The sequence below is a fragment of the Lepus europaeus genome, chromosome 2 (assembly GCF_033115175.1).
Source record: "Lepus europaeus isolate LE1 chromosome 2, mLepTim1.pri, whole genome shotgun sequence".
Lineage (NCBI taxonomy): Eukaryota > Metazoa > Chordata > Mammalia > Lagomorpha > Leporidae > Lepus > Lepus europaeus.
This window is the reverse complement of record NC_084828.1, coordinates 140,851,105-140,875,334: the sequence shown is the minus strand read 5'-3', so window position 1 is coordinate 140,875,334 and position 24,230 is coordinate 140,851,105. Positions and strand designations below refer to the sequence as shown.

Below are 24,230 nucleotides of genomic sequence, written 5' to 3'. Positions count from 1 at the left end.
CCTCGCCTGGTGGGAGTATATTCCTGGTCACCGTCATCCCTCGTGAAATGAGCACTCTGCAGCTAGGCGCCCGTCACAAGAGGGTCTGGGTCGGTCAGCGGCTGTGGAATGGACCCGAAGTCACCGCCGGGAGCGCAGACAGGGAGCGGAGCCCAGGAACACTCCATCTCCCAGAGGCACGCTCCCCGCCTGTGCTCTGGCCACGCCCTCTTGCTTCTCTCCCGGCTGCGGCTGGCGCTGAAGCAGCCCACGGTCTTGCTCCTCGGGTGGGCGGGGAGGGCTCCGCCAAGCAGGTGCCGCTGGAAGAAGAAATTGCACTTGGAGCCCGATCCCCAACATAAAGCGCGGACCTGTGTGTGTCTGAGCAAGCCTCCCTCTTTACGATTTCCCACGTGCGTTCCGTACTGGCTCCCGAGCTGCCTGGCGACTGTGCCGTCTCCTCCCGCTCTGGGGCACCCACCCCGGCGCTCCGGGCGCACTTGAATGAATGGGGGAGGCCTGCGCGCATGAATGAGTGCGTGAGGGAGAGAGCGCGCGGGCGAGTGAATGGCGACCGCGCCGCCGCCGCCGCCTCGGCACAGGGGCGCGGGCGCGGGCTCCATTTCCCTCTCCCGCCAGCTGGTGGCCTCTAGAAGGTGGCGGCGCCGGCAGCGGCCCGAACTGGGACGGCCGGGGCGCGGGATGGTGGGGGAAGGGGCGTTCCCGGCGGCCGCGCCTTCCGCGGCTATTGGATTAGTGGCCTTCAGGGATGAGCTCAGCCGGATCGGCTTTCAGCTGCAGCCTCCGGGCCGGCCGGGAAGGCGGGGAGCGGGCGGCGGCGGAGGAGGAGGGGGAGGCGGCGGCGGCTGCAGCATCCAGAGCTGGCCGCGGCGGCCGGCGCGCCCAGCGCACAAAGGCGCCCTGCCCGTGGCGAAGACGATGAGCGCACCGCAGCCCCGACCCGGGCCCCGGCTGCAGCTCCTACTGCGTGTGTCCTGGGAGGAGGGAAAGACGCCGGGCGCGCCCGGGGCGGGTGGCCGAGGTGCGGCCCGTGCGCCCTGAGCGCGGGACTCGCCGCCCTCCGGGTCAGACCAGGCTTTGGAGCGGTTGGAGCGCGGCCTCGGTGCGCGCCTAGAATCGGCGCGGTCAGACGCTTTCCCACACCGGGCCGCCAACTTCGCCAAGAACGCTCCCAACTCCGGGCCACCCTGCCGGGCGGAGGGGGCACTGCTGCCGGCCACCAGCCGCGAGGACGCGCCACTGGTCCCGGAGAGGCAGCCAGCATCTGCTGGGTCGTTCGGGCACCTCTGAGTGGGCGGCGGCGGCTGCGGACGCCCTTCGCAGCGGTCCAGGACCTGCTAGCGCTGAGGATTCCTCCAGGGCAGGCGCTCGCTTTCTCTTTTATGGTGAGTACGCCTGAGCTCGCGGGAGCTAGGGGCGCGCGGGGCCCGGGCCGGGGCCGGGGGGCCGACAGCCTGCCGGGCGGACTTGGTGCGGGCCGCCACTCGTCGCAGCCTACGCTCCTGGCGCCGGTCCGCTCGCTCCATGGTCCCCGGAAAGCCTCTGCGGATGGTAGCAACCCAACCCGGTGGCTTTGCGCGCGGCGCTGGGGCGTTGGGGGCAGGCCCTTCGTGCCGGGGGTTCGAAGCCCGGCTCTTCTGTGTGCTTTGAAGAGGGCACAAAAATGCTAGCTTCCGAGGCACCCGTGCCTGGGTTTGGGTCCAAGGTCCGTCACTCTGGTGACCTTGGGCAAGGCGCCCAGTCTCAGTTTCCTCATCCGTAGGATGGGGATGATAACGGTCACCGCTTTGCCGGGCCACTGGGGATGCACGGATGCCTGGCACAGAGGAAGCACTCAGCCGCCTCTTAGCTGCCGTTTTCATGAGCTGTGGGAGCTCACGCGTGTCATCCAACTTTGCCGAGCTGCAGCGGCCCCTTGGTCCGTGTAATCGGGGGTGGCCATCCCTGCGGAGTCTGCTCGCCGCGAAGATTCGGACTGGGGAAAAGTAAGGCGCCCGGCGCGCAGTAGGCGCTGGGAAGCGGCGAGTGTTGTTACCACTTGCTCCTGACTCGGGCAGCGAGGCTGGTCGCCCGCCGCAGCTCGGGCCAGTTCTGGGCATCGCTTGAATCAGGAAGGCCTGGGGGCTCGAGGAAGGAAGGGACTGGAGACTCGCGTGTGGCTGACTTGTCCGTCCTGGACGCGCCATGGGCTCGGAGCCAGGAGGGGACGCGAGCCCCGCACCTCTGACTGGCTGGGGAAGCCGGGGGAGTGGCAGCTCTGCCGCCCCGTGGCCGAGCGCGGGCTGCGGCGGACAGGGAGGGACAAGGGGGGCACTTTAGTGCCGCTGTCGCCAGGAGGTGGAAGACTCGAATTCTGCCTTCAGCGCCAGCCCGCAGTGTGACCTTGAGCAAGTTCTCTAACCTCTCCCAGCCCAGGATCCTCTTCTGCGCCCCACGTCCCCGCCGTGGCTTGCGGGTGAAGGCAGGAATCCCCTCCTCCTGGGCTCCGAGGCCCCTGTCCCTTGGATGAGCCTGAATCCACAGGGCGAATGTTAAACCCCGGTCTCAGGAACAGGGTATTACAAGGAGACCGCAGCTTCTGCCCACCCTGCCCCGGGGGCAAGAGCACAGCCTTTCTCTCCTCCTCTCAGGGGTCCCGTTCACATGGCAGTACAAAGTAAGACACTACAAGCAATAGATGAAATTCACCTTAACTGGTTATTCTATTCTAACCTCATTTGAGTTTGTATTTCTTTTTTTGTTTGTTTCTTTTAAGATTTGTTTTTATTTACCTGAAAGAAAGGGAGAGAATGGGAGAAGACAGAGAAAGATCTTCCATCCATTGGTTCCCTCCCCAAATGGCCACAACAGCCAGAGCTGGGCCAGGCTGAAGCCAGGAGCTTCTTCCAGGTCTCCCACGTGGGTGCAGAGGCTCAAGCACTTGGGCCATCTTCCTTGCTTTCCTGGGCCATTAGCAGGGAGCTGGATCCGAAATGGAGCAGCTACCATATGGGATGCTGGCGTTAACAGATGGCAGCTTAACCCGCTTCGCCACAGAGCCAGTCCCTGTACTTTTTTATGATAAAGACAGATCAATTCAACGAATAGATAGGAAGTGGACCAGGGAGGTTGGGGTGTAGGAGAAATCTTTCTAAACCGTTAAATGATGTATGACAAGAGACAGAATTGCCACTTCTATTACAATGGCCTGGGCTTTTCAAATGTGTTAAAGACTTTTCAAATAAACATGCAAAAGACCCAGTAGAGGGGCAGTCATAATCATCTGGTTGGGATGTTTGCATCTCGCATCAGAATGCCTGGGTGAGTCCCAGCTCCACTCCTAATTCCAGCTTCCTGCTAACATGGACGCTGGGGGGGGGGGGGAGGCAAAAATGATGGAGTTCCTGCCCCCAGCTTCAGCCTAGCCCCGTTCCTGCCTTGGTGGCCCCTTGGGAAGTTCACCAGCAGATGGGAGCTCTTTTTGTCTTTCTGCCTCTCAAATTAAAAAATTTTGAAACCTTTAAAAAGGATGCCAAATTGACCAAAAAAAAAAAAAAAAAAAAAAAGCAGCTTACACACGACAATGCGATAGATAAGGAACCAAAGTACGTGACAAGAAGTTCTACCTCACTCAATAAGACAACTGCAAGTAAAAACTATGATTCAGTTGTTCACGTATCAGATCAGCAAATAACAATTTATCAGAAGCATCTTTTAAGAATGTAAACAGGCTCAACTCCTGCCTAGCTTAGGGCTGCTGGAGTCAAGTCTAGACACCTCGGAGGACGCTGGATATGTCGCTGCCCCTTCTCATTGTTTTTCTCTCTTGTCACCCATTGGCCTTCTTGGTTTTGCTCCAGCACTTCAAAGCCTTATTCACTTGCCGTTCCCTGTGCAGGCTATTCCCTCCCCCCTCCCCAGCCTTTCATAGGACTGGAACCTTCTCATCACTCATGCAGGCCTGCTTTTGGGGGCTTTCATCCCCATCCTGGGATGTGGCCAAGGCCCAGCCAGGGCAGAGTCCCTTGTCCCTCTTTTGCAGCAAGACCCAGGACAACTCCCCATGCCAGTTACCTAATTCTCTCCAGGCTGGCTGGCTTGTTGTCACACACCCTGGTTCTTGGCAGATCCTGTCTCTGTTGATACAAGAACAGGGTCTCAGGCTGCCTCCCAGCTACAAGAAGCCACTCATTGTGGAAAATCACCTGGGGGAGAGACCTTGGAGTGGGACCTAGATCAAGGTCATCAGGAATGTCTGCCTTGGAGTCATTAAAAAAAAAATGTATTGTGTGCACTTAGCTTATGTGAACATGACCGTATATACAGGCCGGGGGGAGGGTCAATAATTCAAAAGTCAGCAACATTTTTTTTTTAAGAATTTTTTTAAAAATTTATTTAAAAAGCAGAGTTACAGATAAAGGAGGACAGACAGAGAGATATGTTCCATCCTCTGGTTCAGTCCCCAAACGGCCACAACGACTAGGGCTGGGCCAGGCCAAAGCTAGGAGTATCTTCTGTGTCTGCCACTTGGGTGCAGGGCCCAAGCACTTGGGCCATCCTTCCCTGCTTTCCCAGGTGCATCAGCAGGGGAGCTGGATCAGAAATGGAACAGCCAGGTCTTGAACCAGCACCCATATGGGATGCTGGTGTTGCAGGCAGAGGCTTAACCTGCTATACCACAACGCTGGGCCCCGCAACATACTTTTAATAACACATGGTTTATCTGCTTCTGTTCAGCTTGAGAAATAAGGAGTTGTTCTGAGGCTTTAGGAAAAATAGTTGTCTGTGTTGCACCTATTGGGAAAGAAAATGGCACACTCCAAATCCGCCATCAGAAACTTTGTGGACCTTCCGAAGTTTGCTGGGCAGTACTGACTGCATGTGACTTGTGAGTCACACATTGAGCGTTGAACTGTATAATTTAATTATGAAAAACTATGTTTGCTGTTAGAAATCACCCAGGAAATGTAGAGTGGCTATTTCTTCTTCAATCAGACAGGCGCTTCCCAGTGCTGCCAAAAGTAACAGGTGCTAGTGCAGGAGACAGACAGGGCCTGCTTGGGCACTGGCTCCCTCACCAAGAAATGCAGTATATGATGCTGGAATGGATAAGCTAGGACAAGGCTGTAGTGGTTTGGAGGGCTGGTACAGGGAGGTGAGAGGGAGGGAGTATCGGTGAGGCACGGAAGATTGGGATGGTGCCCAGGATGACCAGGTGTGAAGATGTGAGGAGTGTCTGGCGTGCCTGGTGTAAGGTGGGCCATAATGAGAGACTGAGTGTGGGAGAAATGAACAAGAGCAGGTGCCAAGCTGAGGGGCCCAGCTTCTCTGGAGAAGCCACCTGGAGGGTTGCATAAGCAGGTGGGTGGTCAGGTCGGTGACATTTATCCCCTTGACAACGTGGAGGGCAGGTTAGAGACAAAAGGTTTGAACTTGAGTAGAGAGATGTAGAGGCAGGAGACCCCCAGTGGAAGTGGGGATGCAGGATGGGGAGGAGGCCGAACTCTGCCTGGGGTGTGTGGATTCTGAGCTGCCAGCGGACCCAGCAGGTGTGCTGTCCTGAGACAGCATGCGCTGGTGGTGGGAGGCTTAGGGTGGCGAGAAGCCAGCTGCCTTTGCAAGGTCCTGTGAAAGAGCCCCTGGTCCCGGCAGCAAAGGTTCCAGTCGGTGCGTGTGGGGCTCAGGAGTGAAAAGCAGGGCAGGAGAGCACCTCGGAGTATGCGGTCAGGCTGGAGGCTGGTCATCAGGGATGCGTGAGGCGTGGGCGTGGAAATTGCAGCTATGACCTTGGGGGTGTGTTATGATCTTGGGGACGTGCCATTTATGGAGCAGGCAGGAAAGCCACTGTGGTGAGCTCTGTGTCTCCATGTGCTGGTGTGTGTGGAGGGAGACACCCACCTGGCTTTTAATGGTGCAAAATGTCATTTAGGCTGAACCCGAGCTCTGCCTCCCGCAGAAATGGCTGGGGTAGGGCCGGTTGCCAGGCCTCAGGGACAGCCCACCTGGAGCTGGATCCTATGAGATATGCAAGTCATACTCGCTTCCTCCTTTCCTCCCTGGTGTCTCCAACCTGCCTGCGGAGAGACCTCAGGCTCAGCACAGGGACCTTGGGAAACCCCAGCAGGTACTCATTTATGGTCTCCTGGATTAAGCCTGAGGCGAGAATAATGGTTGTGCTTTGCTGTCAGGCATCCTATTTTCAGACAACCAATGAGCCAACTGGGAAGGGTCATCTTGGGAGATAAATGGGGGAGGGGATCCAGAAGTGAAGACAACTGGGTTTTCTTCTTAGAAGCTTTCCCCAAGGGCCCTGCTAAGCAGCACCCTCCCTATCAGCCTTGTTGTACTCTGCTCTGGCCCTAGCCCTGCCTGCCTGCAAGGAGGCCAGCGGTCCTGCAGAAGAACTCACGGCGGGCCTGGGGCAGTCCTCTGGGCCTGGGGACAGCTGTGGGGCGACCAGGACTGCCAGGACTGCGTGTGGCCTCACTGCCTTAGAGGTGTGTCTCTTTCAAACGACCTTGCAGCCCATCCTGGGCTGGTGGCTGCCCAGCAGGTCTCCTTCGTCCACTGCCTGCCCTCCTGGCTGGCTGACAGCTGTGCATCCACCCTGGGGGTCCCTGGCTCAGTCACATGTGGGAGGATTCCCATGGAAACCCCAGGAGGCGGGGAGGCCGGGGAAAGCCTCATTGACTGTCGCTGCAGGAAGACGGCTCTCCCTGGAACTGGACAGATGGCTCTTTGTGAGCTATGGCGGGAGAGGAGGCTTGGCCAGCCACCGCCGCCTGAGCTCCACGTGTGTACAGGGGGCAATAGCTGATGGGCATCTGTGAATAAAGCCGTGAGGGTTCTTGGCTTCATTCAGCCTGGGGAGGTGGTGGTGGTGGGGTCCATTCTAAAGGAGACAATAATAAAACAGCTCCTCTGCTCCATGTTCATACCAAGAAAATCCCAAAAACATTCAGTCAGACCAGGGCCAGGCAGGTATCACTGGAACCATTGTTCAGAGCTGAATGCTGGGGAATAAAGTCATTGAAGGAACTGTCCGAGTCCGCAGAGCTCTGCCATCCCAGTTCACTCCCTGGTGGAGTGCGGAATTTCTTCCTAAGGAAGGGTGTTGCTTTGATTCATTTGTTTGAGCTTCTGCACCGTGTAGACAGTCATCCATCATGTTCTCTAAATGAAGCCCACGAGGGGTCCTGGGGAGGGAGACCCAGCCCCTGCTCCCCAGTCGTCTCTGCTCTGGCCCCTTGGGCTAAGTGCTATGCTGAGGACACAGGGGCTGGGGACCCCCCCCACCCCAAGATGTGGATACCCAAACCCAGTGGAAGTGCACAGATGTGTGGACATGAGGGAGGGGGAGGGTGTGGGACAGCCAAGGGACCATGGCAGCGGGGTGACTGGGAGGCTGGACTTCGAAGGTTTGCTGATGGAGATTGTCTGGAGCATTTGGGGAGGGTTAGGGTTTGCGCAAACTCTATCCTGAATGCCATGGAAAGACCCTGAAGGGTTCTAAGCAGGGAGCATGAGGAGCTCAGCTTTGCATTTCTGAAGCGCTGCGTGTGTGTCTGAAAGGAACTCCAGTGGTATCCAGCTGCTTGTCTTTCACGGTCTTTGTCATTGTTCAGACCTGTCACCAGCTCTGATCCCTTGGGTGTGGGCTCCCCCAAAGGGAAGTGATTGCCCCACATCCCCCAAGATCAGGGCGGGGGGGGGGGGGGGCCGCATCAGTACTGTTATTTGAAGAAGGTGTGGAAACTGTCCTCACCCTCTGGAGCAAGTCCAAAGCTGGCAGCCGCACTGAAGTTAGGGCATTTCCCCCAGCACCACCAATTCCTGCAGCGGTCCCATCCCCTTGCAGACCCTGGGTCTGTTACGCCCTGAGATCATGATTTCAGGTCCCGGGGTGATGACAATTGCTTGTTAGATTTTGCAAACTGCTGGCAGTTCCTTCAAGCCTGTAGCACCACCACTTCCTGTCTCCTCACTTCCCTGTCGAGTAGTATCAGTCTCTGGGTCCTAGGGAGGGCCATGAGTAAGCTGAGTTTGTATGTTCTTGCTCAGCCACGATGGAAGCCCCAGAGCGGATCTCTCTGGATAATGTCATTAAGCATCCCCATCCAAGCATGGTGCATGAAATTAAGTTTGGCTTGGTTGGGGGGGGGGGGGGGGAATGTGCCGGAAGCACCCTCCAGCCTTGTTCTGCGTGCACACTGCTTGCTGGGTGGGGCGAAGGTGTTGTTCCTACCAGGAAGAGAGAGATTCTGCTGGACGCCCCCATGCCTGGCCCAGAGCCATGTACTGTGGTGGAGGCAAGAAGAGAAGAAATGTGACAAGACTCAGGCTGGCTTGGCTGCTGCTGTCACAGAGCCTAACACAGCAGCTACCCACCAAGCATTTGTTGAATAAGTGAGTGAGGGCTGGAAGCAGGGGAGCATGCAAAGCATTATGTAACAAAGGGGCAGCCTAGATACAGACAAGAGTCATCTGCTCACGAGGCCCTGGGTCTCCATCCCCTGGAGATAGTGAGCCCTCCTGGAGCCCAGCACATCCTGCCCTGTGTTCAAGGAAAGCACTGGACTTGGGTCTCTAAGGGGGAGAACTTGGGGTCGGAGGGGTAGCAGAAGTGTAGGCAAAACTCCCTGTCCTCAGAGAAACACCCACAAGGTAGAAAACAGCAGATCAGCAGGGCCAAAAAGACATCCCTCCTGGCAGGCTCATAGGTATAGGGAAGGCCCGTGGAGTAGAGGGGATCAGGGTAGGCTTCCTGGAGGAGGTGGAGCTCTCCTTCATGAAACATGGAAATGCTGGAGGGACACAAATGTTTTCTGTCTACAGCACAGGATGCATTCTGGTGATGAAATGGCAAAGTCTCAGGAACCTTCAGCACTTACTGGACGCCTCCTAGGTGTCCTGTGCTGAGCCAGATGTTAGAGGCATCTGCTTCCATCCTTAAAAAGGCAGGCAAGGTTTTCTGTTTGCACTCTGCCCTGGGCCCTGGTGGGGGGGAGCAGCAAAGGGGCTGTCTGTTTCTGTGCCCCTCCCACCCCAATGTGAGCACCCATCAGGATCCCTGCGTGCCACTACTGGGGACTAAAATGACGGTCGGGAGGGAGAGCACTGCGCCCTCCTTGGCCCAGTATGGGCCGCAGCCAAGTGCTAGTAAGAGGTGTCCCCTGGGGCTGCCGCTTGGCTGTCACTGTCATATATATTGAAGATGTCTCTTCCCCAGCAGCAACTCCAGAGCTGGCCTGGCTGTGTGCTAAGATCAAGCATTTTCCCTTAGCAATTTCCTGTGTGGGTCCCGCACAGCTGGTTACAGTGGGCACCGTGGAGTGGACATGGTTCCAAGCTGGATGGAGGAAAATATGAGTCTCGGGCTTGTTGTGCAATGGCTCTGCAGGCATCCCAGGACAGCCACTTACTGGCCGTCTGACTCCTAAATCATGTTTTGCAACCTCTCGCGGCCTGTTTCTTCTTTTGAATGAAGGGGCCCATGAAGTCTGCTCAGAGTGCCTGCGAAGCGGTTGGTTGCCTGGCCCTGAGTAAGTGCTGCTATTTGAGGTTAGTAATGGAGAAAGCACAGGGAGTGGAGGCACAGGGGACTTGGAGTTTAGTCTACCCAGGGTGGGACCAGCTCTGCCATCTTTTATTATTATCATTTTAAATTTATTATTATTTTAAAGATTTTATTTAGTTATTTGAGAGGTAGAGTTACAGACAGTGAGAGAGAGAGAGACACAGGTTTACCATCCGCTGGTTCACTCCCCAGATGGCTGCAATGGGAGGAGCTGCACCAATCCGAAGCCAGGAGCCAGAGCTTCCTCTGGGTCTCCCACACAGATGCAGGGGCCCAAGCACTTGGGCCATCTTCTACTGCTTTCCCAGGCCACAGCAGAGAGCTGGATCGGAAGAGGAGCAGCCAGGACTAGAACCGGCACTCATATGGGATGCTGGTGCCACAGGCAGAGGATTGTCCTACTGCACCACGGCACTGGCCCCTATTTATTATTATTATTTTTAAAGGATTTTTTTTCTTTCTTTTTTTTAAAGTTTTATTTATTTACCTGAGAGGCTGAGTTACAGAGAGGTCTTCCATCTGCTGGTTCATTCCTCAAATGGCTGCGACGGCCAGAGCTGCACCCATCCTATGCCAGGAGCTTCTTCTGGGTCTTCCACATGGGTTCAAGGGGCCCAAGGACATGGGCCATCTTCCGCTGTTTTCCCAGACCAGAGCTGGATCGGAAGTGGAGCAGCTGGGATTCAAACTGGTGCCCATATGGGATGGTAGTACTGAAGGTGGCTGCTTAACCTACTATACCACAGCACCAGTCCCAAATTTATTTTTATTTGAAAGGCAGAGAGAGCAGAGTTCACTCCTCAATGCCCTCAACAGCTAGAACTGGGGCAGGCCAAAGCCAGGAGCCCAGAAGTCAATCCAGGTCTCCCATAGGAGTGGCAGGGGCCCAACCCCTTGAGCATCACTGCTGCCTCCCAGGGTATGCACCAGCAGGGAGCTGGAATCCCCAATGGAGCTGGGACTCACCGATACTCCCATATGAGATGTGGGCATCCCAAGTAGAGTCTTAACTGCTGCGAATTCCTGTCCTGGCTTATTTATATGGTGTTTTATTTTCTTTTTAAACTTAGTTATTGAAATCATACATTTTAAGTGTATTTCGTGGGGCAGGAGTTGTGATGCAGTGGGTTAAGCTGCTGCTTGGGATGAGCGCATCCTGTATCAGAGCCTGAGATCGAGTTCTGCCTCTGCTTCTGATCCCTGCTAATCTTCTGATCTCCCTGCTGAGGTGCACCCTGGGAGGCATCTGAGGACGTCTCAAGGCACCTGGGTCTCTGCCACCTACATGGGAGTCTCCAGTGGAGTTGCTGGTCCCTGGCTTTGGCCTGGCTCAGGCCTAGCTGCTGTAGGTATTTACGAAGTGAACCAGTAGACAAGAGATCTCTGTTACTCTGCCTTGCAAATAAATAAATAAACAACATTTTAAAAAGTAGTCTGGTCACTACTGGAGCTTTTAAAGAAAAAACAGTACATTTAGTAATATATGAAAATATTAACTATTTACTTTTAGGTGAAATAATCTCAATAATTCTCACGATGCCAATTTTTAAAAAATACTAATATTTTATAGATAAGAAAGAATAAAATGAATTACAAGCAAATGCTAATGAAGCTTATGTCTGGTTAGTGAAATAAAGGGTAACTTTTAGTTGTGCATTTTTTTCTTTGTGCATTTCCTAAAACTTAGGAAGATTTTTTTAATTAATAGGTTTCTTTTTTTTAGAATAGTTATTTACAGACAAATGAAACAATAGTACAGAGAGGTTTCATATGCTTGCCCCATACACTCATACCCAGTTTCCCCTATTCTTAACATCTTCCATTAGTAGGGTACGTTCATCGTAACTAACGAACCAACAGTGATACATTACTATTAACTACACTCAATGCTTTGCTCAGATTTCCCTCATTTTCACTGAAGTCCTCTTTCTGACCCAGGAGACCACAGGGCCCCACAGTCCATTAGGCTGCCATGTCCCCTTAGGGCCCCCTTGCCTTTGAGACCTCCCTTGTTTTTGCTGACCTTGATAGTTTTGTTGGATGCCTCTCTACTGGAATTCGTCCTGTGTTCTCACGGTTAGACCGGGGTTATGGGTTTCAGGGAGGAAGAACATAGAGAAAAAGTGGCACTTCATTTTATCATATGGACAGTACATACTATCAACATGATACAGTAACAATATGATAATTAGTAAGGTAACATAACAGGATATGGTAGATTAAATGGCTTACATGTTTTGCCATTTGTGGTTTGGTGGCTTTGGTAGCTCTTGCGGTAAGATACCCATTAAGTCACCCGTGTCCCATGCTGGAGTACTTGGTTCCGTTCCTGGTTCCAGCTCCTGACTGCTTCTTCCCGATCATGCGCACCCTGGGAGGCAGTGCTGATGGCTCTGGTCACTGAGTTCCTGCCACCACTGTGGGAGAACCGGATGGATTGAAGCTGTTAGCTTCAATCTCCCCAGCACCAGCTGTTAGGGTATGGGACAAGTGAGCCAACAGATGGGTGCTCTCTCTTTCTCTGCCTTTGAAATAAATACATTTGATTAGTATTTTTCTATTTTATTATGTGTAATTCACATATTCTCACTTTTAAAGAAATTATTAATATGACTGCACCAGCCATGATTTCCCCTAAGCACTGCTTTAGAGAGATCTTGCAGATTCTGATAGATACAATGTTATTTTGTAGATATTCTGCAACTTTTATATGGATTTCTTTTTTGGTCTGAGGTGTTTAGAGAGTTTAAAATTTTCCCATGTGCTAGAATTTCATGATCCATAATTTTGCGATTAGTTTTTAATTTTTCTTCTGTGCCATCAGATTGTTTTTGCTTTTTTGAGAAGATTTTATTTATGGCTTAGTATGTAGGAAAGCTTTGTTTTGTCTTTTTTTTTTTTTTTTTTGGGTGGTTCCATGAATACTTGGAAATAACATATATTCCTTGTTTTCAAGGTATGTTTGATATATGTATCAGTTAGCTGTCTTATTAATTATGTAAGTTTGATTTTTTCTATGTAGTTGCTTAATTTAGCTCATTTATCTGTCATGAGCTAGAGTAAGGAAATTAAGATCACCTGCCTCTATCCATCCCTCCTTGTACTTCCTCTAGCTTTTGCTCAGAATTTTGGTGGTATTTGGCATACTAGATCTTCAATTGTGGATCACTTTCTTGATTAGCAAGAATTCTTTTTATAATCTCACTTAAATTTGTCTCATTTAAAACCTTTTGCTCCTAAAACCACCTTTACCTGCCTACTATCAAGGCTACAGCACCTGCTTACTTTTAGTTCCCACTTACCTTGTATGTGTTTAGTTTTCTTTTTGCTTATTTATTTTTTAAAAAAGGTTTACTTACTTATTTGAAAGGCAGAATTGGGGAGGGGAGAGAGAGATCCATCTTCCATCCACTGATTCATTCTGTAAATAGCAACCGCCAAGGCTGGGCCAGGTCAAAACCAAAAGCCAGGAATTCCACCAAGGTCTCCCATGTGGGTGGCAGGGGGCCAAGCACGTGGGCCATCATCCTCTGCTTTCCCAGGTGCGTTAAGAGGGAGCTGCTCCCATCAGGAAGTGGAGCAGCTTGGACTCAAACTCTCAGTCACATAGGATTCTGGAATCGCAGGCAGCTGCTTAACCTACTGTGCCACAAAGCCAGACCCAACCCTTCTGTTATCTTCAACACTGTTGAATCACTTTGCTTGGGGATGTCTCTTATCTGTAACAATGATTAGGGACTTCCATGAGAATAGCAAAGGAGTGTGATTGCATCTGAGCTCATAGTTTGTTGTGAAAACAAGTGACCTATCCCACCCTTCTGGAGCAAGCCAGATAGGATAAAGGATTATAAATGAGGTCTTTGGATGGGTTTTGTCCCCGCCTGGGAACTGAATGACAGTCTGATTGTCAAGTTTGTTTTTTTTTTTTTCCCTTTGAAATTGTACTTAAAAAACCCAGTGCTGTGGGGTCCGTTGGGTTCTTTCCTCTCTTGGAAGACCCCCTTCTTGCCACTCTGGCTGAGGTCTTTTGACTCTAATAAATCTTTTTAAATCTCAAAAAAAAAAAAATGATTAGGGACTTCATCTTGTTGCTGGTCTTAACGTCTCTTTTTAATAGTTTACTACGGCCATTCATTGACATAGGTACTATTTTGGTCTTAGCTTTAGTCTAGCAATTTGTCTATGCCTTTTGGCTGCTATTACTTATTAAGTCTTTCAGTATGCAATTGTCCCTTGCTATGTGTGGAGAATTGGTTTAAGACCCTCACAGATACCAAAATCTACAGATGTTTGCATATTAACTTATGCTCATCTTCCCACATACTTTAAATCATCTCTGAGTTACTTAGGAGACCTGATGCTTTGTAAATGTAAACAGCTGTCATACTATATTGTTTAGGGAATAAGGAAAAAGAGGTGTACATGTTCAGTCTAGATGAAATTGTTCAGTATTTCCCATGCCCGGATGGTTCAATCGTCAGCTGTAAAGCCTGCAGATACAGAGAGCTGACTGTATGGCCCATTCTATTTTGTGTGCTGTTCCTTCTGGCGGTTTGAAAGGTTTGTATTTTACTTTTAGTTGTGGAGGTTACCTTTGGATTTAATGTAAAATGGACTTAATTTTTTTATTTAAAAACTTTTAACTATTTGAAAGGCAGAGCAAGAGAGAGACAGCGAGCAATCTCTTACCCACTTTCACTCCACAAATGCCCTGAACAGCCCAGGTTGGGTCAGGTGGAATCCAGGAGCCAGAACTCCATCTGGGTTTCCTGTGTGGGCAGTAGGGCTGCAGTTACCTCTGCCTCCCAGGAAGCTAGCATCAGGATGGAGCCAGGACTTAACCCCACAGCGGCTTAACCTGCTGCCCCACTAACACCTGCCCCCTATTTTTTTTTAAATCAATGTATAACATTTTATTTATTTAGTGCGTACAGCATAATGGTTTGAAACATATATATATTCATATTATGGAATGACTAAGCCTAACTGATTTATATATGCATTCTTAGCACAGTATCTTTTTTTTTTATGGTGAAAACATTTACAAGTACTCTGAGTATTTGACAAGAATATAACTTTTTTTTTTTTCCTTGACAGATAGAGTTAGACAATGAGAGAGAGACAGAGAGAAAGGTCTTCCTTCTGTTGGTTCACCCCTCAAATGGCCGCCACGGCCAGAGCTACGCCGATCCGAAGCCAGGAGCCAGATTCTTCCTCCTGATCTCCCATGCAGGTGCAGGGGCCCAAGGACTTGGGCCATCCTCCACTGCCCTCCAGGGCCACAGCAGAGAGCTGGACTGGACGAGGAGCAACCGGGACTAGAACCCGGCACCCATATGGGATGCTGGTGCTGCAGGCAGAGGATTAACCAAGTGGCCATGGCACTGGCCCTGCCCCCTAATCTTTTCATGGACTGCCTGAGTTGTCTCCCATCTGAATTAAATGACTACAAAATTAGTCTACAGATTTGGTCACAATTTTCAGTCTGCTTTGTGATAGCTTTTTTCTTGGTGAGTTTTCTTGATTTTCTTCCCACCCCACCCCCACCCCCGTTCTTTTACCCCTTTGTCTCTTTTACTGCATCACTATCTCCTGGGCTGGTTTTTCTTTGAAAGAGGTGAATCTTCCCTGGATCAGCATGTTGCAGGCAATGCGTATAGAGGAGGTGCCAGAAGTATTTTCGGAGAGCAGATTGCCGCCTGCTTCCCAGAAACTTGGTTCACACGATTGCGGTAGTGATTTTGTCTTTGCTCCCACTCAGTCAGCAGAGACCCGCAGCTGTGGGCTTCTCCCAATTCAGGTCCTACCCCCACCCCGCCTCCCCCAACACACTGCTTCCCCTGAAAATGGCCAGGCCGTGGCCTGCTAGCTCTGCTCTCCTCTCTCCTCCTCCTGCCAGAGCGCGTTAGGAATCACTGCCTCTCTTCTCTTCAGGGAGTGCCAGCTCCTGGCTGGCTCTGCCGACTTTATCCCAGCTCTGGAGCCACAGGTGTCTTGGCCAGGTGTTTCCCACGGCTTTCCATCCTCACTCTTCGGGCAGCCCTTTGCTGTTCTTGGCAGCCTTTCCTGGCGAGTTGTGGTTCGGATTACAATTGTGCTCCATTTCTGCTGAAGAGGGAGTTTGCAGTTCTGTTTCTTTTTCTCCTTGATTTTGGGTGACTGCAGATTTGAAAAGGAGCAACTACTCTGCTCTCATAAAACTGTCTATTGTTGCGGATTTTTATGTATTCTGGTATTGCCTCAGATCAGACATTAGCCAGAAGTCATTGAATAGGGTTGACATTGGCTGAAGCTGGGATCTGACAACGGAAACAAAAGAAAATGTGAGTTTAGAATAAAAGGGAGGGTTCAAAAATAAGCCCACAATCCGCCTATCTGTGCTGAGTGGCAGCAGAGTGCTTTCCTTCCCCACCTAGATTTTGGCTGGGGGTATGCCACTGTTAGGGCGGAGGTCACTGCCAGGCAAGGCAGGGGATAGGGACCGGTCATCTGTCTCAGAGAAGTTGCTCTCCATCCAGTAGCTGTCGGGCCTGGGAGGGAAGGCACCTGCCTCTGTTCTAGACAGGCAGCGAGGCTCAACCCTCCACCTCTCCCCACACTCAGGGCCTGGGTTATGTAGCACATTAGGGGGTTCCTAGTGGCCAATTCCTCTTCCCTGAAAACCAGGAGCCCACCTCAGGGAAATCTGTGAGTAATTGTTTTTAACAGTGTTTATACACCTAGAGAAAGAATTCACTCATCCAAGAAAAGGGGGCCAATGTGGGATGCCCAGGAAACGCAGCCAGAGAGGAAAACTCACTGCAGAGTCCTAGCCTGGCCCTTTATGTCGGCTCTTAGGTGCCCATTTTACAGATTAGGGAAGTATAGAGTCTCAGGGTCCGAGACCTTGTTATGGTCACAGAACTAATAGATGGAGTGATGTGGATATCCCCAGGGCCTGGACACAGGCTCCCTCATCCTTCCCCTTCACTTTCCCAAGGAAACCATATCCCAACCAGCCTCTGACAGCTCCCTTACGCCCATGTCCCCGGGGTGATCTTGCTGGACCTGTGCTGTTTCTTACCTCTCAAGCCTGGTTGAAGTTTAGGGTGCTATGGAAGCTCCCCTGGGCCTTCTGCTCAGGAACCAATGATCCACGCCCTACCTGGATGGGCCCATGTCCTAGGCAGCCGTGTCTCCTGGCTTTGGCACACAGCTTGCCCCTTGGACAAATCACAACTTCTCTGAGCTCAGTCCTGCTTTTTAAAATCAGATTATCTGTGATTGCTCTAAGCGAAGAACACAAGACTGAAGCCAGATGACCTAGCTCGGCATCTTGGCTCTATCACTAATTAGATTTGAGCCCTTGGCTAACTACCTTTTCTCTACTCCTCAGTTTTTTCACCTCGGTAAATTGGGGACAATAACATGTATGACTTACAGGGAGGTCCTCAGGATTCAAGGAGCTAGCAGAAATCACTTAGAACAATGGTTAGCATACGGCAGTGTCAGGCATGAGTCTATTAATTTATGTGATCATGCATCAAAGGGCTCAGCCAAGGCCTGCGCGTACATGAGGAGCCAGGTAGCTGTAGACACTGCTGTTGTAACCCTCGCCCTCTGCTTCCTTGCAGGAGCTTGGGCCCCTGTCCCAGCCCGGTGGAGGCTGTGGCGGTCGAAGTTCTCGAAGCCTGCTTCCCCGCCCCGGGGCCCGTCCCTGGCTACCGGGAGTGGAGGCTCCTACGAGGTAGCAGCGGCCTGCACAGGCCCCCTTCCGCCGTGAACCATGGGCCAGAAGCTCTCCGGGAGCCTCAAGTCGGTGGAGGTGCGCGAGGCGGCGCTGCGGCCAGCCAAGCGCGAGCCGCGTGGAGTGGAGCCCGGCCGGCCGGCGCGGCTGGACCAGCTGCTGGACATGCCGGCTGCCGGGCCGGCGGTGCAGCTGCGGCACGCGTGGAACCCCGAGGACCGCTCGCTCAACGTGTTCGTCAAGGACGACGACCGGCTCACGTTCCACCGGCACCCGGTGGCGCAGAGCACCGACGGCATCCGCGGCAAGGTGGGCCACGCGCGCGGGCTGCACGCCTGGCAGATCACGTGGCCTGCGCGGCAGCGCGGCACGCACGCCGTGGTGGGCGTGGCCACTGCGCGCGCACCGCTGCACTCGGTGGGCTACACGGCGCTGGTGGGCAGCGACGCCGAGTCGTGGGGCTGGGACCTGGGCCGCAGCCGCCTCTACCACGACGGCAAGAACCGGCCCGGCGTCGCCTACCCGGCTTTTCTGGGGCCGGACGAGGCCTTCGCGTTGCCAGACTCGCTGCTCGTCGTGCTGGACATGGATGAGGGCACGCTCAGCTTCATCGTGGACGGCCAGTACCTGGGCGTGGCCTTCCGTGGCCTCAAGGGCAAGAAGCTGTACCCTGTGGTGAGCGCCGTGTGGGGCCACTGCGAAGTCACCATGCGCTACATCAACGGCCTGGACCGTGAGTGTGCGGGGTCTGTGGGAACGGGAGAGCGGGGCTCAGCGCCCGGGGCGGCCCTGTGGGTTGGCATGTGGGTTTTACTCCTGCTCCTTTGCTGGCGTGATGCCTCAGTCTTCCCGTCTGCACAAAGGATCCATTGACAGCCGTCTAGCTCAGGGTTGCTGTGAGGCCCACAGGAGCTGGGTGGGTGCTTCAGAACAGCGCCTGGCTCCTGATAAGGGCGTTGAGCGAATCTTCTGATCTGTACAAAATGGCCAAAGCTTCGCACACAACAGGAGGAGGCGGCCATGAAGAAGGCACGGTCCCACACTTGCATGCCATGGCCTTAGGTTGCCGACACATAATGTTATTAAGTCCTGATAACAATTGTTATATATTGACCAATTCAGATTCCAGCTCTTACTGGTAAGCTGTGTGTTAGAGAGAGCCACTTCCTCTCGTTGCCTACTGACTGTTGCCTTGTGGGAATGAGAACTTTGAGATGTGGAATCGTGTGTGTGTGTGTGTGTGTATGTTTTCCAAAGAGAACCCAGAAATCTAGATTTGTATGAACTGTCCGAATTTTTAAAAGGTAACAACTGCTGCAAACTATGTGGGGAAGCAAAGTGCCCCTGCAGGCTGCAGGCAGGCCTCTTACAACTTCCAGGCAGCTTAAAAATCAGTAATAAAAGCGGTTATTGGTGGTAGGCGGGAGTCACTGGGGAGGCAGGGTGGCCTCCAGACAGAGGCGCATGTGGCCGCCTGTCCCCAGTTGAACCTCAGCTGAGTCAGACCCTGGAGGGCTTATTCACCTATACATCAGCCATAGCCTTGTAACAAAGCTTGTAGAGGTGGGTGCTTAAAGCCAGAATCCAATCCCAGTTTATTCATTTTGGATGAGAGAGTTCCAGTTTATTCGTTTTAACAGAGAGATATACACCATCGTAGAGATACAAAAACTGCAGGGCACAGCCACAGAGCCAGAACTGGGGTCCACCTTGGTGTTTTGGCAGCACTGTTGCTCCTGCTCCATTTTTATTGGTGTTGGACTATGATTGTCATTGCATGGCAACATGTCATTCTGTTTTCTCTGTTTAACTAGTTAAATCTAGGAGCAAATGAGTATGTCCTGAGTGGGGCTAGTTTAGTCATCACAGTGCCTTGTAGAAAGTGTTTGGAGCCCTCTTAGGCATGGTTGACCAGGCAAAGCCAGTGGTGCGAAAGCCAATAGCAAGAGCAAACACTGTTGAATGGAATTAGAACATTTACTCGCTGGGATTCCTCACTGGACCAGAGGGGTGGCTTCAGGCTCTGCAGTCTGACGTGCTCGGTGGTTTTATACCCTTGGCGAGTGAGTCTCACTCCTTAAGACGGATTTTTCTCATTTGTGAAATGGGCGGTATCTTTCCTAGCTGTTGTGAGATCTCATAGGGTAGCACCAGTAGTATGGGCACTGGGATGAGAGCCTCATGCTGACACCCACTGGGAGCTACCAGAGCCAGCAGGTAAGCCCCCTGTGTAGGCTTCCTCTTGGCTGTTAATTCACACCAGTCTCTTGCTTCGTCTTCAGGTTCCAAGCTCAGGCTCTAGCAAGGTTTCAGCCAGTGACTTCTGAGGCATATTAGGACCTAGGAGAGCCGTCTGCTCCTTGGTGTACAGCTTGGAGGCTGGGTGGGGATAGGCGGTCGTGTGGGAGGCCTTCTGAGCTCATGGGTCCTCTGGGTGGTTGGAGACTGGAGTCAGTGTGTTCCATCCTCCTCCCCGCTGGGGCTGGATGCTCAGGTTGACGGAATCCAAGAGACTCTTCCAGAGGCAAGGGAGGCCGGGATGTCATGGGAGCAAGCCTGTGGCATCTCTGTTTGGTAGCAGGGGGCTTGTCAGTGATGGCACCAGCCTCTTCTCCAGGTGGGAGTAAGTGTTCTCTATCCCAGGCAGAGGGTAACAGAGTGGGGAAGCTCAGCCTCTCTGGGCCTGAAAGACCTATGGTCAGCCTGGGACAATCCCTGACTACAGGATGGGCCATAGGACAGACTGCCATGGAGTCTGGCAGAGTTGACAGTGGATGAGAAGGGACTGTGTGATGACTGTAGCCAGTGATCTGGGCTAAAGTCCACCATGAATCCCTGAGGACTGGGACATTGTTTGGTGCTAGGTAGTCTCCAAGCAGGAAGGTGACCCAAGATGGGGATCTATGGGTGGGAAGAATTCTAAACCAGTGTTGGTTGTAGACACCGTGGCAGGTTCCCAAACTCAGATCCAACTGGGGAATGGGAGCAGGGCTGTTCTCTCTGTTGCTTCCATACAAGTTCATGGCCAGACAGAACTCTGCTCAAGGCCCCTCACAGACCCAGGTCAGTCTCACCCCAGGAGGCCGTGGGCAATTCTTACCTCCTTCTCACCCTTAGTGTTCTCCCTTATAAAATGGAGCTTAAAAAGCTCTCTGATACAGGGCAACACACAGCAATTAGTGTCTGTTGCTTTGATTAGCTGAGTGAGCTGGGGCAGGGTTAGAGGTTAACCCTGGATTAAAACAAAAGTGCCCTTCATCTAGGCTTTTCCTCTAATGTGACAGAGTAAGTTAATGGGTATCATAGTGTCAATTTTTGAACTTTTATGACTTTAAAAGCAAGACTTACAAAGGATTTACTGCATGTAACTCTGAGGCGTGTATTTGTTGGGAGTAAGAGGTCCTGAAGGTGTGATTTCCTATTGCAAACACGTAATGTTCTCGAGCCTTCTGCACATGAAATTACTCTGCTACATCACAGAATGAGATGGCTCAGCATCTCAGAGTTTACTGCAAAGAGCTGCAGGATACCCATGGGCTATGCACATCTGAGTGAGCTGAAAAGTGTGGAATCAAGGCTGGGCAAGTGGGCAGGCTGCTATTACTACTGCTGTCATGGTTACAGTAATGATAGCAGTAAAACAGCCAACAGTAACCAGCACTTCCGTGGTGCCTAGTCCGTGCTCTGTGCTGTGCTTTGTTCTAAGTGCTGTACACCTTTAATCCGTGGAACAACTCTGCATTTGTCCTCCACCCTTGGATCCTTTTTTTTTTTTTTTTTAAAGATTTATTTATTTGAAAGAGCTACACAGAGAGAGTAGAGGCAGAGAGAGAGAGAGAGAGAGATCCTCCATCCCCTGGTTGACTCCCCATTTGACTGCAACAGCCGTAGCTGCGCCAATCCGAAGCCAGGAGCCAGGAGCTTCCTCTGGGTCTCCCATATAGGCACAGGGGCCCAAGCACTTGGGCCATCTTCTGCTGCTTTCCCAGGCCATACCAGAGAACTGGATCAGAAGTGGAGCAGCCAGGACTAGAACTGGCACTCATATGGGATGCCAGCACTGTAGGCTTTACCTGCTACACCACAGTGCCAGCTCCTTGATTCACTTTCTATCCTTTCCTTTTCTAGCCTTACTTGTGGTCAATTGTTGTCCAGAAATATTAAATTGGAAAATTCCAGAAATAATAATTCCTAGCTTTTTTTTTTTTTTTAAAGATTTATTTATTTATTTGAAAGTCAGAGCCACACACAGAGAGAAGAGGCAGAGAGAGAGAGAGAGAGGTCTTCTACCCACTGGTTCACTCCCCAGTTGGCTGCAATGGCTGCAGCTGCACCGATCCGAAGCCAGGAGCCTGGAGTTTCCTCCAGGTCTTCCCTTAGGGGTGCAGGGGCTCAAGGACTTGGGCCATCTTCAGCTGCTGTCCCAGGCCATAGCAGAGAGTGGGATCAGGAGTGGAACAGCTGGCGCCATGGCTCAATAGGCTAATCCTCCACCTAGCGGTGCCGGCACCCCAGGTTCTAGTCCCGGTCAGGGAGCCGGATTCTGTACAGGAGACCAGGAGAAGCACCTAGCTCCTGGCTTCAGATCCCATTTTTTTTTTTTCATTGTTAATAAAAACATTTATTTTGTATTTTATACAGAACGACCTCAAGTCCTTATCATCACTTGACAGTCACCCAGGGGTTTACAGTGTGTCCATCTAACAGCGTGGCTCTGGGGCTTGGGGGTCCACACAAACACAGGCAGGAGTCTCGAGGGAAGGGGGCATGGTAGGAGTATATCTCAATCCTTTTTTAAAGAAAAGGCAGTAGAGCATTCGGAGTCACTGAAAACCTGTACCGATGGGGCTTCTAAAACAAACACTCTCCTGTGAGCACTTGGGGAAGGACAGGGAAACGACACTGATAAATAAGGGAGTGTTTCCCCGTGGCAGGGGATGAGGAGGGAGCCTGACCATTTTTAATGCCCCAAGCCTCAGGACCTGATACACAAAGGCAGCTATGTCCAATCTTGGGTCATTTCCCTGTTCAAAGAGAGATGCTTGTACCCCTGGGACAGACCATGAAGATAGCATGCGGGTCATTCCTGAGCCCCTGCTCTAGGCCCCAGTAGATTCAAAGGTAGGGAGACCAGGGGGAGACCAGGCTCCTGGCTTTGGATCAGCGCGGTGCCGCGGCGGTCATTGGAGGGTGAACCAACGGTAAAGGAAGACCTTTCTTTCTCTGTCTCTCTCTCTCACTGTCCACTCTGCCTGTCAAAATAAATAAATAAATAAAATTTAAAAAAAGAAAAGAAAAAAAGAAGCGGAGCAGCCAGAACTTGAACCAGCACCCATATGGGATGCCAGCACTGCAGACAGTGGCTTTACCCACTATATCACAGCGCCAGCCCTGCAATTCATAACTTATAAATACCTTTTATTATAGTATATTGTATAATTTTCTATCTTACTATTAGTTATTGTTGTTTGTCTCTTACTATGCCTAATTTATAAATTCAACTTCATCATAGGTATGTATGTGTCGGAACAAACAGCATATGTTGGGTCTGGTACCACCTGTGGTGTTTGGTTTCAGGCAGGAATGTCTTGGATTACATCCTTGGACAAAGAGGGACTACTGCATTGTCATATTCCGTTTGTGATGAAGAGATTTAGGCACACAGAGCTTGAGTCAGTTGCTCAAGGTCGTACAGGGAGCCTGTATTCAGAGGCAGACAGGCCCTGCGGGGAGGTTTAGCGCTGAGGCAGGAAGAGTGTGCACAGGAAAGTCTGCCCTACCGGCCTGGGAGGCCAGGCAGCAAAGTACCTGACCCTTGCCTTCAGCAGTGAGTCTGGGCGAAACCCTGAGACTCTGTCACTGTAGTTTCCCCCTCTCCCCAGAGGCTTCTTCCAGGCCCTCAAAGCTCCTGGCTCAGCGCAGAGCTCTGCAGGATGTTCTGAAAAGCTAAGTTGTGTAAAGACGGCTCCAGCGGTGGCCATGAATCAGGCATTCTTGATCTCTAATGAGGGAATGTCACTGAAAACACCCCACTGCTGTGAGGTTGGGCCCCGAGGGTGGGCCAGGCCTTTGGAATCTGCCTGGGCCTGGTTTCCTGAATTGCTCCTTGGCCCCTGGCTCCTGTTTCCACAGGCTGGCTGCTGGGAGGCCTGACAGCTCGGCTCTGTCTCCAGTCTGGAGTTCTGTGGTGGTGAGTGGTGCATGAGTGACACAGGAAGGGGAGAGGAGCCCCAGCGAGACAGCAGCCCTGGGCAGAGCAGCCTTAATGCGGCACTATTAATAGTCACACGTTTTGCTGGATGCTGCCTGTGTTTGGGGCCCAGAGCTGAGTGGGGTTTTTTTGGTTTTGTTTTTAGTTTCTTTGAAAGGCAGGGTGATGAAGAGGAGGAGCAGAAAGATCTTGCATCCACTAGTTGACTCTCCAAATGACTGCAACTGCCAGGGCTGAACCAGGCTGAAGCCAGGAGTCTGGAACTCCATCCATGTCTCCCACTTTGGGTGCAGGGACCTAAGCACTTGGACCATCTTCTGCTGCCTTCTCAGGCACATTAGCAGGGAGCTGGATTGGAAGCAGAACAGCTGGGTCTCTCGTGGCTTAACCCTCTGCCTCACAGCGCTGACCTCTGGGCCTAGTGTTCTATTCATTTCTTCTCTCGTGGCAGTATTTTTGTTGTTACTCCCATTTTGTAGATGGAGCAACTGGGTGTTGGAAGGTGAGGAATTTGCTGGAGTGAGGCCACACAATTAACAAGCAACAGGGCTGTGCTTACACCCAGGTGGTAACCGCACATCTGCCTGGGCCAGCCCTGCCTCTACTCTGCCCCTGCTGGCCCCACCCCAAACATGGCCTGACTCCACGGGGAGGGTGTTGGTGCTCTGGGCATGCAGAGTAGGCTGTTGCCTGTGTGGGCTTGTGCACCTGCACTGAGTGGGGAAAGCTGTATTTCC

General features: G+C 52.0%; 1 protein-coding gene across 1 annotated transcript in view; it reads left to right on the top strand.

The window, feature by feature from the left end:
- The first annotated feature begins 1,167 nt into the window (after positions 1-1,167).
- The window catches only part of SPSB4 (splA/ryanodine receptor domain and SOCS box containing 4), an 89,128-nt gene continuing 66,065 nt past the window's right edge, over positions 1,168-24,230 (top strand). The window contains exons 1-2 of the mRNA XM_062178779.1: positions 1,168-1,385; positions 17,170-18,015. Of these exons, the coding sequence (XP_062034763.1) occupies positions 17,322-18,015 (694 nt within the window). The 5' untranslated portion in view covers positions 1,168-1,385; positions 17,170-17,321. The remainder of the gene's footprint in view (positions 1,386-17,169; positions 18,016-24,230) is intronic.